This window comes from Rhamphochromis longiceps, linkage group LG23, assembly GCF_057381845.1.
Source record: "Rhamphochromis longiceps isolate RC_006_pf linkage group LG23, R_longiceps_female_GT1.1, whole genome shotgun sequence".
NCBI classification, from domain to species: Eukaryota; Metazoa; Chordata; class Actinopteri; order Cichliformes; family Cichlidae; genus Rhamphochromis; species Rhamphochromis longiceps.
In genome coordinates this window covers 19,277,939-19,295,908 of record NC_140578.1, presented here as the reverse complement: position 1 = coordinate 19,295,908, position 17,970 = coordinate 19,277,939, and the positions used below count along the sequence as shown (strand labels likewise).

The following is a 17,970-nucleotide window of genomic DNA, read 5'->3' as shown; positions in this document are numbered from 1 at the left end:
AACCAGAATTTGACAACGTAAGACACAGACATGAAACACATGAAGAGCAGGGGAGACTTAACATGGGTTGGAAACACGAGGGGGAATTAATAAGAACTAAAATCACCTAGGCATGGTAACAAATGAACTTAGAAAACCTGAAGGGCTTAACATAAACTATAAACATCAAAATGAACTAAAACTCAAAACACTGGGTCATAAGACCCAGGACCGTGACACTATAAAGGAGAACATCACAGCCTGATACCTGCAGGTCTGACAGCAGCAGGTGTATCACTCCTGTTTCTACCAGCAGTCGCCTCATTGTTCTGACACACAACACAAAACTATCCACAACACTACACACTAACTACACACTACAAACACGCTAAACGTCACAAATCTCTCACATCTCAAAACTCGCTCTCTCTTTTTCTGCTGTCTTTCTCTCTCTCTCTCTCTCTCTCTCTCACCATCACTCCTAAAACTTCCCCTGTTTTTTTGGGGGGGATTTTTTTGCTCATAAGCAGAGAGTGTGCACTAGCTCTGTCCTTAGACAGTAAACGTGACGAAACTATTGGGGAAAAAACGCCGCGTATATATTGTTTATCATGACTCTGGTTTTACGTGGCCTATCAACACAATTTAAAAACTGGTATATATCACCTTGTTGCTTTGTCTTTAAGTGGTCATGTGATTGGCTTACCACGACTCAGTCAAAAAGCAGCACTCATGCGATTGTTTTGCCCCCTCAGCTCCAGGTGTTGCGCCAAAAAGGGATCGTATTACCGTCCGCGGGAGCGCGCGCAGCTGCTTAAAGCTGTAGCGTCCAGATTACTTACAGCTACTTCCGCGCAACTGATATAAGATGTGGTAAACTGAACACAGCTTCAACTGTCTGTTTGTTGAAAAATAGTAACAGACCGCATTTTCTTGTTAGTAACTGTAACGGCGTTGTAATGATAGGAATAGTAATTTATTAGATTACTCGTTACTGAAAAAAGTAACGCCATTAGTAACGCCGTTACTTGTAATGCCGTTATTCCCATCACTAGCTGTAACACTCTACAGCAGGGGTGTCAAACTAGTGCGCATGCGCCAACCAGCGTGCAGCCTGTTACAGTCGCTCCTGCTTTTCTCTTAGTTTAGCTCTTTTTTCTTACGTATTCTTTTTTTTTTCTGACTTGTATTTTCCTCCGTTTTCTATCTCTTACTCAATCATGTGGATTGAGAGAGTTTTTGTTCTTCTGGTGGCCGTGGAACTGTTACTTTTATCATGGAACGGGACCGCGGCACATCTCCTACACGCACGGACTGTTTACTCCAGAGATCAGCTGATCGCCCTGATGCCGGCCGGCTCGCTGGCCAGGCCCGCAGAAGTGCCCGCAGAAGTACCAGCTGAAATTTGGAGGAAAACACATCGGGGATGCAGAGGTCAAGGACAGAAGAGAAGAAAAAAGGTGACGGTGAGACAGCGGAGGCTCGAAGCGAGGAGGAGGTTTAAACCGTGTCTGCCGTCTATCGTGATGGGAAATGTGCGATCGTTGGCAAGTAAAATCGACGAGCTCTCAGCACTGGTACGGAGTCAGAGGGAATACCGAGAGTGTAGCCTGATGTGTTTCACCGAATCATGGCTGCACCAGGTCATTCCCGATGAGAATGCTTCCGTGGAAGGCTTCCACACTGTTCGGGCGGACAGGGACAGCATCGCTAGCGGTAAGCGTAAAGGAGGTGGTCTTGCTGTTTTAGTTAACAACCGGTGGTGTAACCCTGCCAACATAACAATCAAAGAAAGGATTTGTTGCCCGGACACTGAACTGTGTGCTGTTGGACTCAGGCCGTATTATTTACCCAGGGAATTCTCTCACGTCATCTTGGTGGCTGTTTATGTTCCCCCCTCTGCTAACCCCACAGCTGCATGTGACACTATCCACTCTGCCATAGCTCGGCTACAGACTCAGCACCCGAGTGCCTTTATTGTGATCTCGGGTGACTTCAACCATGTATCACTGGACAATACACTACCAACATTCAAACAATATGTGGACTGTCCCACCAGGGGAGAGAAAACTTTAGACTTACTGTATGCTAACGTCAAGGATGCATACAGCTCCTCCTCCCTCCCCCCACTTGGTAGGTCAGATCATAACCTGATTCACCTCACCCCCCGCTATGTGCCAATTGTGAGGAGGGAACCTGTGACCACCAGGACTGTCAGGAGGTGGTCAGAGGAGGCAATAGCGGAACTACAGGGCTGTTTCGAGGTGACCGACTGGGAAACACTCTGTGAGCCTCACGCCGAGGACATCAATGGGCTTACTGAGTGTATCACAGACTACATAACTTTCTGCACCGACTCCATTGTTCCAGCTCAGACTGTTCATTGTTACCCAAATAACAAGCCGTGGGTGACTAAGGACATCAAAGCCCTCCTCAACAACAAGAAGAGGGCTTTCAGAGGGGGCAACAAAGAGGAGGTGAGGAAGGTCCAGGTGTTACTAAAGGACAAGATCAGAGAGGCTAAGGACAATTACAGGAGGAAGCTGGAGTGGAAACTCCAGCAGAACAGCATGAGAGAGGTGTGGAGGGGCATGAAGACCATCACTGGATTCAGGCCAACCAACAGCAGGGGAGCTGAGGGAGGTGAGAATAGAGCCGACGAGTTGAATCTGTTTTTCAATAGATTCGACACCACAGTGTCTGCTCCCACCCCCACAACCTCACCTGCAGTCAGCCTGGAATCCAGAACCACACCACTGTGCCAGCCTCTCTCTTCACATGTTGCCTCCTGTGAGATTCCTGACACCCCTCCCCCACCCATCACCTTCACTCAATACCAGGTTGAGATGCAAATGAGGAGACTTCACTCAGGCAAGTCTGCTGGACCAGATGGAGTGAGTCCCCTTGTCCTCAAGGCCTGTGCCCCCCAGCTGTGTGGAGTCTTTCATAAACTGTTTATGCTGAGTCTGAGTCTGCAGAGGGTCCCGGTGATGTGGAAGACATCATGCCTCGTCCCTGTACCAAAGACGCCTCGTCCCAGTGGCCCCCAGGATTACAGGCCCGTGGCACTGACCTCCCACATCATGAAGACCCTGGAAAGGCTCATCCTGGACCAGCTGCGACCCATAGTAAGACCACATCTGGATCCCCTTCAGTTCGCTTATCAGCCTCGTCTCGGAACAGAGGACGCCATCATCTACCTGCTCAATCGTGTCTACACCCATCTGGACCAGCCGGCGAGCACTGTGAGGGTCATGTTTTTTGACTTTTCCAGTGCTTTCAACACCATCAGGCCGACCCTCCTGGGTGATAAGTTAGCAGCGATGCAGGTGGATGCTTCTCTGGTGTCCTGGATTGTTGATTACCTGACAGGAAGACCACAATATGTACGTCTCCCACAGTGTGTGTCTGACAAGGTGATTAGCAACACAGGGGACTGTCCTCTCCCCCTTCCTCTTCACCCTCTACACCACAGACTTCAGCCACTGCACAGAGACCTGCCATCTTCAGAAGTTTTCTGATGACTCTGCGGTGGTTGGATGCATCAGCAGGGATGATGAGACAGAGTACCGGGCTGTGGTCGACTCCTTTGTCACGTGGTGTGAGCAGAATCATCTGCAGCTCAACGTGGCAAAGACCAAGGAACTGATCGTGGACTTCAGGAAGACCAGGAAACACTTGACCCCTGTTTCAATCCAGGGGGTCAGTGTTGACATTGTGGAGGACTATAAATACCTTGGAGTACACATTGACAATAAACTGGACTGGGCTAAAAACACCACAGCACTTTACAGGAAGGGCCAGAGTCGTCTCTATTTTTTGAGGCGACTGAGGTCCTTCAACATCTGCCAGAAAATGCTGAGGATTTTCTATGAGTCTGTGGTGGCCAGTGCGATCCTCTATGCTGTTGCATGCTGGGGGAGCAGGCTGAGGGTCGCAGATGCCAACAGACTTAATAAACTGATCCGTAAGGCCAGCAATGTTGTGGGGATGGAGCTGGACTCCCTCAAGGTGGTGTCGGAGAGGCGGATGCTGTCCAAGATAAAGACAATGTTGGATAACACCTCCCACCCACTCCATGACATGTTGGTCAGTCACAGGAGCTCGTTCAGTGAGAGACTGAGATTACCGAAAAGCACCACTGAACGACACAGGAAATCATTCCTGCCTGTGGCCATCTCCCTGTACAACGCATCCACTTAACACACTGTTTGCTGCTACAACTACACGTTTCTTTTCCAAATATTTATTTATAAGTGACTTATGTATGTATGTATGTATATATATGTATATATTGTACTATTCTTAGTTAGCGTATTGTCTGTCTTGTCTTAATGTTGGTTTAAAATGGAGCACTGTAACAAAAAATAATTTCCCCCAGGGATCAATAAAGTATTCTGATTCTGATTCTGATTCTGAAACTCAATTGCACAGGGGGCCAAAACTCAAAGCACACTTTAGGTTGGGGGCCAAACAAGATAAACATTTATTGAACACACTAAAACAATGTTTTTTAAACATAAATATGAATAAAAACAGACAGGAATATTATTACAGATTAAATAAACTTAAAAAAAACATTTTTAATATTTTGCTCTTCATAAAAATATATCCTGTCAAAATTATGCAAGTTAGAAATATGAACATGCTGCCAAAACCCCAGAAAAAAAATAAATGAAAGCATATACAAGGTTGGAGCCGCATGTAGACGGAGCTGGGGCATTGCTTCAGGAATGGAACTAATAAACTGTGCGGGCCGTTCAGTGTCGTACTTTCCCTTGAGTGTATCATTACACTGCAGCTCCATCTGAATCTGCACAGGTGCAGTTCAGCAAAGTCCGCTGACTTGGTTCAACATTAGTTGGCAACACGGAAAGTGAGGCAGGTTGCACTGGTGCATTTGTGACAGCTTCACTTGAAATGCCTTCACTGCATCATACATGTCATGTCCATGAACTGACAGATTTCCTTGCTGATCTCAAAAACTCGATTGAGAATTTTTCCCCAACTCAGCCAACAGACCTCTGTATGATAAGGAATGTCGGCAAACTCTGAATCTATTTCCCACATAAAAGACTGAAATTGACGATGATTTAAACTTTTAGCTCAGATAAAATTTGCGTTACGGTGATTGTAGCTGCCGTCATAGGCAACTCTCGCATTTAAGTTCATTTTATTAGATATGTAAGGTTGAAACAATTAGTAGTTGAAATATTAAGAAATAAATCAATAGTAATTCATGTTTTGTTCATTGGATTTATATGTTTAAATGTGTTATTTTTACTAATTGTGCAATTAGATAGGAACCTTTTCTATAGTTCCGTCTGTTGTTGCTAAGAGGGTATTTTTGGCTGGCACACTCAGCAAGCTAATTGAGACGAGCCACGAGGTTTGCACGTCCACAGTAAGATAGTAAATAGTAAGATAAATAAAAGAGTGCCTTTTTTGGACCTCCCCACGATGTAAGGATTAAAGTTTTATTCCCTTTGAGTGAGGCCAATGAGGTAAATGTTTTCTTTTGTTTATTTTCGTTGTATGTAAATATGCTAGTGTTGCGTGATATTCTAGTGCAATTACCGCAGTGTGAGGTGTAATGTGTATTTTATTGATTGTTTTGTTGGAATGTTTCGCCATATATAATGCTTAGGGGCTTTATTAAGAATATTCATTTAAGTTTGTATTTCTTTTTAGTTCTGACGGCATTGTATCGGCTGTGGTTGGACATCATTACAAGTTAAGGCATGTCGAAGAATCCTCCTGTCCGAAATAAATGTCAGTTAAAACACAAGGAACAAGTTGAGCTTTATTACGACTCGAGGGGAGTAACAGTCAGAACTCAGCCTGCTTCGTGCTGGAGGAGAGAGAAGGAGAAAGAGGTCTGCCGCAGCGGAGCCGAGCGGGAGCGGAGCTGAGCCGAGTGGGAGCGGAGCGGAGCTGAGCCGAGCCGACAGCGCGCCGGGTCACGTGATTAAGCTCGCGTCTCTCTCAAGCATCAAAGACGCTCAAACACACACACAGACATCTCATAAAGCAACCAGAGTCCAGCGGTGCAGCTTGGTTAAGCTACAAAGAAGTAACACGTTTATACAAGTTAAATGTGGAGAGTAGATTTCTTTAGCTCATCTTAAAGGGACTCCGTCAAGCAATGAAAGTGGAAGTGTGGTGGTTTGGAGTAAAAGTTTAAGCTCATGTTATTGTTGTTTATGCTAAGTAACTGTAATTAAGGTACGTTTAAGTTGATTATAAGGGTTTGCTTATTTTTAAGACTGCATTAGATATTTAAAGGTCACATTATAGTATTTTGTTTGACATTGAAGGTTATTTTCTGTTTTACTACAAGTGAAGAGCAATTTACTATTTTGGTTTAAGAGTTTGTGACATATGTTTAAGTTGACTCTTTAAAGTAAAGCAATTTAAGGTCCTAGGTGCTTCATAAGGTGACTATTCACGTATTTAAGTTGACCTAGGTGACTTGAGTGTAGTACAATACCTTTGACTGTCTGTGACATGGAGCAAGAAGGCTGTGACACTGAAGCTGTGGAGCAGCAAGAAGCTTTTGAAGAGCAAGAAAGTTTGCCAGAACCATGCACAAGTAAAGCTACTAAAGAAGGAAGTTTGAGGAAAAGTCAAAGAGTTAAGAAGTTCACTGAAAGGGGCCAAGCACTACATGATGAAAAGGTGAACAAGCTTCAAGCTCGCTTCAAAGTCAGTTATGAAATGTGGAAAGTTGTTGCAAAACAAGGCAAAAAGGCACTTGAAGAACCTGTTAGTGCAAAACTTAAAGAGCTTATCGGCCGAGTTGAACATACCTCGGCAGAAGTGAAACAAGTTTATGATGAACTGCGCAATCATGAAACTCCTGATGCAGACACTCGCCGCAGAGTGGACACCTGTGATGCGGTTTCTCAAAAGATGATAAAGCTAGCTCAAGAAAAATTAGCAGCAGAAGAAGACGAAGAACTTTCTGAGAGATTGGTTCACTGGAGTGATATAGGATCAGCATTCAATTCTGCCGCCTCTCAAAGATCCAAAGGTTCGAATAGCAGGCAATCAAGAAGCTCAAGTAAGTTGTCTGTAAAGAGGCAAGAAGCAGCTGCAGAGCTTGCGGCTACTGAAGCAACTCTGAAGATTATGGAGGAATTGGAAAGTGAAAGAAAGGCACTTGAAATCCTTGAAGCAGAGAATGCTGAGAAACAGAAGGCCTTAGAGCAAAAGCGAAGAGAGCTTGAAAGGCTAGAAACAGTAAAGAGAATGAATGCTGCTAAAGCACGTTTGAAAGTGTACAATGACGAAGGAAGCTCAGATGAAGAAATATCAGACCTTCTGCACGAAAGGAGCAAACGGAGAAATGTCACAGCTAAACCGATGAATCAGTTTGCACATTCGCAACTTAATGCAAATGCAGAGCCGTTTGATATGCCACAAGCCAACTTAAGGTCACAACCAAGAGAAAGCAAACAGGAAGATAGTACCACAACATTGGCCCAAGCTCTAGCTGAGTCCATTCACATAAGTCGCCTACCAGTACCAGAACCTACAGTCTTCAACGGAGATCCTCTCAAGTACAAGGATTGGAAAATGTCGTTTCAAATGCTGATAGACAGAAAGAACATCCCAGTGAATGAAAAGATTTACTATCTTCACAAGTATGTTGGAGGACCGGCGAGAAAGGCTGTTGAGAGTTATTTTCTGTTGGGAACAGAGCGTGCTTATTACTCAGCATGGAACATTTTGGAGGAAAGATATGGAAGTTCATTTGTAATCACCAAAGCTTTCAGAGATAAGTTGACATCATGGCCAAGGATTGGGAACAAGGATAGCGTTGAACTTCGAGAATTTTCAGATTTTCTCAGAGGATGTGAAGCGGCCATGCTTCAGGTTAAAGGTCTTGAAGTTTTGAATGACTGCAATGAGAATCAGAGAATGCTAAGCAAGCTACCTGATTGGTTGTCAGCAAGATGGAATCGAAAGGTCATTGAAATTGAAGAACAAGATGGTTCTTTTCCAACATTTAGCCACTTTGTTGACTTCATTGCGAGAGAAGCCAAGATTGCGTGCAATCCAGTAACATCGCTTCATGCACTCAAAGCAGGTGACTCAGAGAAAATGAAATCTTTCAAGACAAGAAGTGTTGGAGCAAAGGTGCTAGTGAGTACTGCAGAAGAGACGTCCAACACAAAAAAATGTGTGTTTTGTGAAAACTCAAATCATAGCATTCACACATGTAGGAAGTTTATGGACAAGGTCTTGAGTGAAAGAGTCAAATTTGTGCAAACTAAGGGACTGTGCTTTGGATGTCTAGGCTTTGGACACCAATCAAAGAAATGTGAAAGGAGAAAGATGTGTGACACATGTAAAGGGAAACACCCGACATGTTTGCATGAGGAACGAGACAAAACCTCAAAGAAAAGGAAAGAAAAGGAAAGTGACAAGGAACCACAAATGAAAGAGATGGAAGGCAATAAAGAGAGTAGAGAAACCAAACCCAAGGAAGCACCAAGTGAAGCAATATCAAACCGTGTGATTCAAAGTGACAGAAGTAATCTCACATCTACAATCATTCCAGTTTGGTTATCCACAACAAGCAATCCTGAACATGAGATTCTTCTCTATGCTCTTCTTGATAGCCAAAGTGACACGACATTCGTCTTGAAGGAAAAGGCAGATGCTCTGGATGCAGAGAAGGAATGTGTGCAGTTAAAGCTCTCGACAATGTCTTCTAAAGACACTTTAGTACCAAGTCAAAGGCTGTCTGGGTTACAGGTCAGAGGTTTCTCTTCTTCAAGGAGAATTCCTCTTCCTGTGACATACACAAGAGAGTTTATTCCTGCGAATTTGAGTCATATTCCCACACAAAGGACAGCAAGAGCGTGGCCACACTTAGAGCACCTGGCTGAAGAAATCGCTCCACTGATTGAATGTGACGTAGGCCTGCTCATTGGTTACAATTGTTCACAAGTGTTGGTACCCAGAGAAGTTGTGGCGGGAAAAGATAATGAACCTTTTGCCCAAAGAACAGACCTTGGCTGGACAATAGTTGGAGGAGCTAATCCATGTGTTGACTATGGGGATGCCATAGGATGTAGCCACAAGATCATTGTCAAGGAAGTGACACCCAATCAGTCAGCTGAGCAGTTGGTCAAAGAAGTGCAATACGTCTGTCGCACACAAGTCAAAGAGGTGGTCACATCTGCAGATGTAATTAAAGTGCTCGAGTCCGACTTCAATGAAAGAAAGGTGGAAGATTCACACTTCTCACAAGAAGATTTAAGGTTCATCTCCATAATGGAAGAAGGAGTGAAGATGAAAGCAGATGGACACTGTGAGTTACCTTTGCCATTTAAGGAAGACAGACCAGGTCTGGCAAACAACCGGAGCTGTGCAGAACACAGACTCAAAAATTTGAAGAGAAGATTTGAGAAGGACAAGCAATACCACAAAGACTACACAGAGTTCATGAGAGAGACTATAGAGCGTGGTGATGCAGAAAGAGTTCCCTCTGTAGACCTGGACAAAGGCCCTGCCTGGTACATTCCACACCATGGAGTGTATCATCCTCAAAAGCCTGGCAAAATAAGAGTGGTGTTTGATTGTTCAGCAAAGTACGGAGGGGTGTCCTTGAACGACTACCTGCTTACAGGGCCAGAGTTAACCAACTCTCTAGTGGGGGTTCTGTGCCGATTTCGGAAAGGTCCAGTTGCAGTGATGTGCGACATTGAGCGCATGTTTCATCAATTCAGAGTCAGAGAAGAAGATCAAAATTACTTTCGCTTCTTGTGGTGGGACAATGGAGACTTCAACTCTACTCCATCTGTCTATCGCATGCGCGTACACTTGTTTGGAGCTGCTTCTTCCCCTGCCTGTGCGAACTTTGGTCTCAAGTATATTGCTGCACAAGGTCAAGGCAAGTTCAGTGAAGCTACCATAAGATTCATTGAGTGAAATTTTTATGTGGACGATGGTCTTATCAGTTTCCACTCAGAAGAAGAGGCAATTCGTTTGGTGAAGGAAGCAAAGGAACTTTGCAGCACAGGAGGCTTGCGACTTCACAAGTTTGTTTCAAACAGTAAGCAAGTGCTTAATTCACTACCGGAAGAAGATTGTGCAGAAACAGTAAGAAAGGACTTGTCACTGGGCGAGCAACAAATTGAAAGAGCCCTAGGTGTCAAATGGTGCATCGACTCGGATTATTTCCAGTTTCGAGTAGTTGTGAACGAGCAGCCACTTTCCAGAAGAGGAGTGTTGTCCACAGTAGCCTCTATTTACGATCCACTTGGCTTTGTGGCACCTTTTGTTCTACTTGGGAAGCAGATACTACAGCAAATGTGTCGAGAGAAAGCAGATTGGGACGAACCACTCACAAGCGATCTGAAGTCACGGTGGGAGTCCTGGTTGTTGGATCTAAAAAATCTAGCAGATGTCAAAATTGACAGATGTTACGTGCCAAAAGATTTTCAAACAGTTCAGAAGTACGAGCTTCACCATTTCTCAGACGCAAGTGTTTCAGGGTATGGTGTTTGTACGTACCTGAGAGCTGTCAGTGAAGCAGGACAAGTCCACTGCGCTCTTGTCTTTGCCAAGTCCAGAGTAGCACCCACGAAGGTTACTACGGTGCCACGATTGGAGCTGTCTGCAGCAGTTGTAGCAGTGCGGATTAGTGACATGCTCAAAGCAGAGTTGGAGCTAGAAGATGCTCAAGAATTCTTCTGGACAGATTCTCAAGTTGTCTTGGGATATATCAACAACGATGCGAGACGTTTCCATGTTTTCGTTGCAAATCGCATTCAGCGTATTAAGGAAAGCACTCAACCGATGCAATGGAAGTTTGTGGTATCAGATCTCAATCCAGCAGACCATGCCTCGCGCGGACTGAAGGCCAAAGACCTCATTACCTCCAACTGGTTTAGTGGTCCAAGTTTTCTTTGGCAAGAGAAACTTCCCCACGAAGAAGTCACGGTGGGGAAACTTGATGCAGAGGATCCAGAAGTACGCAAAGTTGTTGTACTCCATACAACTACAGAAACAAATTCTTTGGCAGAACGTTTTCTGAAATTCTCCAGTTGGTCAAGGTTGGTCAAAGCTATGGCAAGACTTCTCAGATTTGTGAAAGAGTTTAAGGGCTTGGAAAGGAGAAGCAATAAAGCCACTAACCTTGAAGAAAGGACAGAAGCCGAGCTTAAAGTCATATCCATTGTACAAAGATCAATCTTCTGCAAGGAAATCAAGGCACTTCAAACGCGAAAGGATCTACCCAAGGACAGAACAAATAGACTCTATCGACTCGATCCCTTCCTGGATGAGAAGGGTGTTCTTAGAGTGGGAGGTAGATTAGAGCGTTCTACATTGCAGCCACACGTCAAGCACCCGGTCATCTTACCAAAGACTTGCCATATCGCAAAGTTACTGATTGATCACTATCATCAGCGGGTGAAACATCAAGGACGGGGCATGACGATAAATGAGCTGAGATCGAACGGAATATGGATACTAGGATGCAGTCAAGCAGTATCATCCTTTATCTACAACTGTATTAAGTGCAGGAAATTCAGACGTCGAGAAGAAGATCAAAAGATGGCAAACCTACCAAGTGAGAGAATGGAGACCACCCCTCCCTTCACGTATTGTGGGATGGATTGTTTCGGCCCATTCTACATTAAAGAAGGAAGAAAAGAACTGAAGCGTTACGGGCTTCTGTTTACCTGTCTATGCTCTCGTGCGGTGCACATAGAGCTACTTGATGATATGTCAACCGACGCTTTTCTAAACTCACTGCGTTCTTTCATCGCTTTGCGTGGGAATGTACGTCAGTTGCAATCAGATCAAGGCACCAATTTTGTTGGAGCCAGACGTGAGTTTCTGGAAGCAGTAAAGGAAATGGATCAGGAAAGTTTGAAACAGCTAGGCTGTGAGTTTGTGATGAATCCTCCCTCTGCCAGTCATATGGGTGGAGCCTGGGAAAGGCAAATTCGTACGATCCGAAGTGTATTGACAACCATTCTGGATCAGTCATCCAGATCATTGGACAGTTCATCTCTAAGAACCTATCTTTATGAAGTGATGGCGATAGTTAACAGCAGACCTATCACCCCACATTTACTCAACGATCCTACTGGACCTCAGCCACTTACACCTAATCTTCTGTTGACCATGAAGTCGTCAGTAATACTGCCACCACCAGGAGACTTTGTAAAGGAGGATTTGTATCTTCGCAAAAGATGGCGTAGAGTCCAGTACTTGGCCAATGAATTTTGGCACAGATGGAAGAAAGAGTACTTATTGAGCCTACAACAAAGACAAAAGTGGCACAAAACAAACAGAAATGCAAAGATCAATGACATAGTGATCGTACAAGATGACCAAGCATCAAGAAACGACTGGAAGTTGGCCAAAGTTGTTGCCATACACCCGAGTGAAGATGGATGTATACGCAAAGTACAACTGTTAATGAGTGACTCATTGTTAGATGACCATGGAAAGAGACTGAGTAAACCAGTTCTACTTGACAGACCTATACACAAGACTGTGACACTATTAGAAGCAGATTAGTTTACATTTCATAAGTTCATAGGTGGAAATCACAAGTGATTTGGTGGGAGTGTAGCTGCCGTCATAGGCAACTCTCGCATTTAAGTTCATTTTATTAGATATGTAAGGTTGAAACAATTAGTAGTTGAAATATTAAGAAATAAATCAATAGTAATTCATGTTTTGTTCATTGGATTTATATGTTTAAATGTGTTATTTTTACTAATTGTGCAATTAGATAGGAACCTTTTCTATAGTTCCGTCTGTTGTTGCTAAGAGGGTATTTTTGGCTGGCACACTCAGCAAGCTAATTGAGACGAGCCACGAGGTTTGCACGTCCACAGTAAGATAGTAAATAGTAAGATAAATAAAAGAGTGCCTTTTTTGGACCTCCCCACGATGTAAGGATTAAAGTTTTATTCCCTTTGAGTGAGGCCAATGAGGTAAATGTTTTCTTTTGTTTATTTTCGTTGTATGTAAATATGCTAGTGTTGCGTGATATTCTAGTGCAATTACCGCAGTGTGAGGTGTAATGTGTATTTTATTGATTGTTTTGTTGGAATGTTTCGCCATATATAATGCTTAGGGGCTTTATTAAGAATATTCATTTAAGTTTGTATTTCTTTTTAGTTCTGACGGCATTGTATCGGCTGTGGTTGGACATCATTACAAGTTAAGGCATGTCGAAGAATCCTCCTGTCCGAAATAAATGTCAGTTAAAACACAAGGAACAAGTTGAGCTTTATTACGACTCGAGGGGAGTAACAGTGATCATTACATGCTCCATTTTTAGGACTTTACCACACAGCCTTTCCTGGTGTATGATCACTGTTGGGGAGTAATGGAATACATGTACTGCCGTTACGTATTTAAAATACAAAATATGAGTAACTGTATTCTGTTACAGTTACCGTTTAAAAAGGTGGTATTTAGAATACAGTTACTTTGCTGAAATAAATGGATTACACTGCGGTACTTTCCTGTTTCATTTTGTCGCGGGTCAGGACTGTTTGGGTTTTGTTTGACAGCTACGTTCTGTTGTTCCAGGCGGCAGCGTTACGGTTGCCATGGTTACAGGGTGACGCTCTCTCTGCGACTGTGTGTTTCCTGGGTGAGAGAGCGCCTTTTTGTTGTTGTTGTGCTAAGCTAACAGGCAGAATGCTACAGGCATAGCCCTAAAGAATGTAGCCTCATGGGCAGTGTAGTCCGTGCTGCAGGAAGAATGGACTGCCATACACGTTATGTGTCTGTGAGCGCGAGGAGGGAGAAAAAGGAGAGTGGAAAACGTTAGCTGGAAGCATGTAAATATAATAATAACCACTGCAGCCAAGAAGAGTGCCTGACGAGCCCAGTTGTAAGTAAGCTATTAAGACTCGACTGTACGCTGTGTTCGTGTTTTCCTCCGAAACAATAAGTTCCGTTGGAGCAGCCTTTCAACGCCTCTCTCTGTCTCTGGTAAGCAAAGTTGACCCAGACAACAAAGTAAAGCTATTTTTCGGCTACGAGCCCAACACGGAACCCGACGTATTAGCCAGAGGTCCCTTTACTACGGTTCAGAGCCGCGGACCTTCAGCAATAGTAATAAATCACACAGCAATAGTACATTCACGTAGTTGTAAAAAGCATGATAATATATTAAGTAATCCAAAGTATTCAGAATACGTTACTCTCATTGAGTAACGTAACGGATTACATTACAAAATACATTTTGGGGCATGTATTCTGTCGAATACATTTTAAAAGTAACCTTCCCAACACTGTGTATGATGCAGTGATATGCTGATAACTCACCGGTACATTTCTCCTCCTGCATCTTTACTCACATCCTGCTGACTAGTCCGCTCTTTTCACCACAAAACACCGGCGCTCCATATGTTGTAAGTCCAACAAGTTTGTCCCTGGGCAGTTTCATGTCCGTTACACTTTGACATACGTTTTAAAAAATGTCTTTTCCTGTCGTTGTCCCGTGCATCGATTTAATGTTCAATATTTCCTCTCCACGGATGAAGATGGCCAGCTGTGCAATGTCCATCATGTCTGTATTTTCATCCACAGCAAGAGAGTATGCAATAAAGTTTTTGCTTCTTTCACACAACTGTGTTCTTAAATCAGTGGCCATCTCACAAACCCGATCAGCAATCGTATTTCTCCTCAGGCTCACATTTGCCAAAATCAGCGTGTTGTCTGGACACAAGACATCGCACACCTTCATCATGCAGCTCTTCAGAGTGGTACCGGTGTTGTGCCAAAAAGTGATTTTCGGTATTTGCCAAAGACTGATTGCTCGTATTTAAACTGCTATAAGTAGCTTGTTGGGCTATAATATGTGAAACATATGTCAAATGCATCCCTTATGGATGACATAAAGTCATCTTGAGCCACGAACAACATTCGTGTAACAAGGTAGAAGCCGCAATCAGTTTTTGTCAGTGACTTTTATATAACCTTTATGCAGTTAAAAAAAAGTCATTAACATTAAAAATGTCTTTTGTAAGAGTAAGTTGGCCAAGAGGACAGCAGAAATGGCAGCAAATATTACAATAGTTCAGTAAAAATATTTTAAGTGGGGATAAAGGACTGGATTGGTTATAATGTAAGTACAATAACACAGAGTTGTAAAGATACTTGAAAAACGGATAATTTTTTTATTCTCAATATAACCCCTTTGTAAACCCTGTTCACCGAAGTCTATTTACGAACATACGTAAAGATATTACACATAAAAAATACACAGAAATATTGGAAATCAGTTTTTGGCAGACAATCACTTTTTTGGCACAACACCAGGCTGATTTGGCTGTCTCCCCTGCTACAATAAAACTTGCTTTCACAACAGCTTCACTTTGTGATTTTGCTCTGGTGAAAAAAGTCTGCTGAAATGTCAGATTCTTCTTTAGCTCTTCTACTTTCTGTAGTTTCTGCTCTGCATTTAGGTTTATCAGCTTATCCTGACGTTTTGTCTTGTAGTGCCATCTTAAATTAAATTCCTTAATTACAGCCACATTAGCTCCACTAATAAGACACACGGGTTTACCAGCAATGTCTGTAAACATATATTCAGTCCCCCACTGGCACTGAAAGGCTCTGTTTTCAGAATCAGCTTTTCTCTCCACCATTGTGAGCGGCTAGCTTCGCAATAACAGAAGTTTGACTTGATTGACGCGGGGAATGTTCTCAATTAGCCTAGCGTTCAGCAAGGAGGCTGCAGTGCTGCATTATGGGATCTGTAGTTTGTATATTATTAGCGCCTCATATCGCCGGGCCGTGCATAACAATAATAGTACATCTATATAAAATGATCTCACGGGCCGGATATAAATGTACGCCAGGCCGGATGTGGCCCGCGGGCTTTGACTTTGACACATGGGCTCTACAGTTTCCTAATCCATCATTTATATTTTGTAGCATTTCACTTTTACAGTGTTATAATTTGCAGACAGACTATGGACCCACGTCGCCTCCAGCCAGGGACAAAAAGTTCCAACCATCATCAAACCATCCAACTTGGATCATTTGGATGAAAAGCAATTGAATTAATTAAATCAAGTAAATGGCCTGTATTTGTATAGCGCTTTACTAGTCCCTAAGGACCCCAAAGCGCTTTACACATTCAGTCATCCACCCATTCACACACTGGTGATGGCAAGCTACATTGTAGCCACAGCCACCCTGGGGCGCACTGACAGAGGCGAGGCTGCCGGACGCTGGTGCCACCGGGCCCTCTGACCACCACCAGTAGGCAACGGGTGAAGTGTCTTGCCCAAGGACACAACGACCGAGACTGTCCGGCAACCTTCCAATTACAAGGCGAACTCCCAACTCTTGAGCCACGATCGCCCCCCTTATAGTAGTTATTGTAAGATACAGGGCACAGTTTACTAAAAGTTTAAAAGCTCATCTGTAACTCGTCTAAATTTACAGTGTGGTTACAGATGTGTAATCTATTTTTTTTTAATTGACCTCTGACCTGAGTGGAGGCAATTAAAACAATACAACAGGTTGTGGTTCGGTCGCCCCAAAACATTCTACACTTAAGTCAACTCAATACATGATTGACCCGATTTGTTACAAGACAGTCTTCTTCTATATCGATACACTGCTCCCAGCTCTGCTGATATGTTTAGAAGTTCTCTTCTGAGTGCTTGGACCTGTTTACTGGATCTCCTCCCTTTAACTAGAACCAGGTGAGCTGGGCTGCTGGAGGTGCTCAAGATTTCTCAAAGCAAAAGTACCTGATAGTAAAACTTGGGGTTGATGATCTGACTGATGAGATCCTGCCTTCAGGTTTGGACACTGGAGACTTTGACAGAAGCTGCCGACTGGTCTCTGAGTCATAGTCATTATCATAATGATGCTCCATGTGAAACATGGAGTGTGAAATAAGTGTGAAAACAGATATAAGATCCCTTGAAAAATTATATAATGAAACTTGTATGTTTTGGATACTTACTAAAACAATGTATGAAAGTAATGCGAAAGTGGCCACTTTCATGCGTAAATCATGTAAGCCTTATATGATTTACTCATGAAAGTGGCCACTTTCATGAGTAATCACATATAAGTTTTTACTAACTCTTTTCCGTATGGGAATGTATGTTTTTTAAAATACAGCGTGTTTTTTAAAATATTATAATAATGCATAATTATGTGGACATGCATATTAGATCGTTTTTTAGTGAAATATAATCCCCCCAGAAAGGCAGGACAAGCCCGGAAACGTACTTTAAAACTAAATATGTTCACTAAAACGGTGACAGAGCTACAGACTCATGACAGCCATACACAGGTAGTGTGGGGATGAACAGAAAAGTATTTGACCAGCATAATATAATCTGCAGTATGATCATTGCTTTAACAATGTAACAGATAGCTTTAAGATGGCCTTAAGATGTTTATGATGATGTTAACTTTGTATTTCAGGTGCAGTTATAACTATTTTATACATATTGCATATCTGTGCTTATTTGAGTTGATGTTCAGGTTCATTAATGGTTTTGAGCTTCATCTAGTGAGAGTGTCTAGGTGATACATGCTGAGGGAAAACTAGAACATAGAAGGAATTGCAATACATGCTTACAAAACACTTATATCAGGTCATTTTATATTAAGGTTTTAGTAGAGGTTCTTGGTTAAAACATTTATTTAGTAGAAGACATACACATAGTCTCAGTGAGCCTCTGGTCTGGTAAAAGGTCAGAAGTGCGAGAGGTGACATCGAGGCTGAGTGAGGTCGTGACACACACACTTTTAGTTAGATTTATTTAGAGGAGAGATTAGTTATGTCTAGACAAAAAAGAGGAACAATTCACTTTAAGATAAGAACGGAAAGTACCAGCCGTAAAAATAGAAGATGATCTTCTAGGTGAAAAGTCATTCTGGTGTTGATCTGATCTATGTATAAAATGTATCGGTGACGCATGAAGGGGCGTCAGTAAACAAACCCTGATGTTATAAAATAATTGTTTG

The 17,970-nt window shown here is 42.9% G+C and overlaps 1 protein-coding gene across 1 annotated transcript; it reads left to right on the top strand.

Moving 5' to 3' along the window:
* Positions 1–5,124: 5,124 nt before the first annotated feature.
* On the top strand, positions 5,125–13,265 carry LOC146641755 (uncharacterized). The gene is made up of 5 exons (XM_085397998.1): positions 5,125–5,483; positions 5,671–8,131; positions 9,059–9,860; positions 9,951–12,947; positions 13,135–13,265. Exons 2-4 carry the CDS (start codon positions 6,487–6,489, stop codon positions 12,523–12,525), a joined length of 5,022 nt encoding a protein of 1,673 aa, XP_085254124.1. The 5' UTR covers positions 5,125–5,483; positions 5,671–6,486; the 3' UTR covers positions 12,526–12,947; positions 13,135–13,265.
* Positions 13,266–17,970: the final 4,705 nt, after the last annotated feature.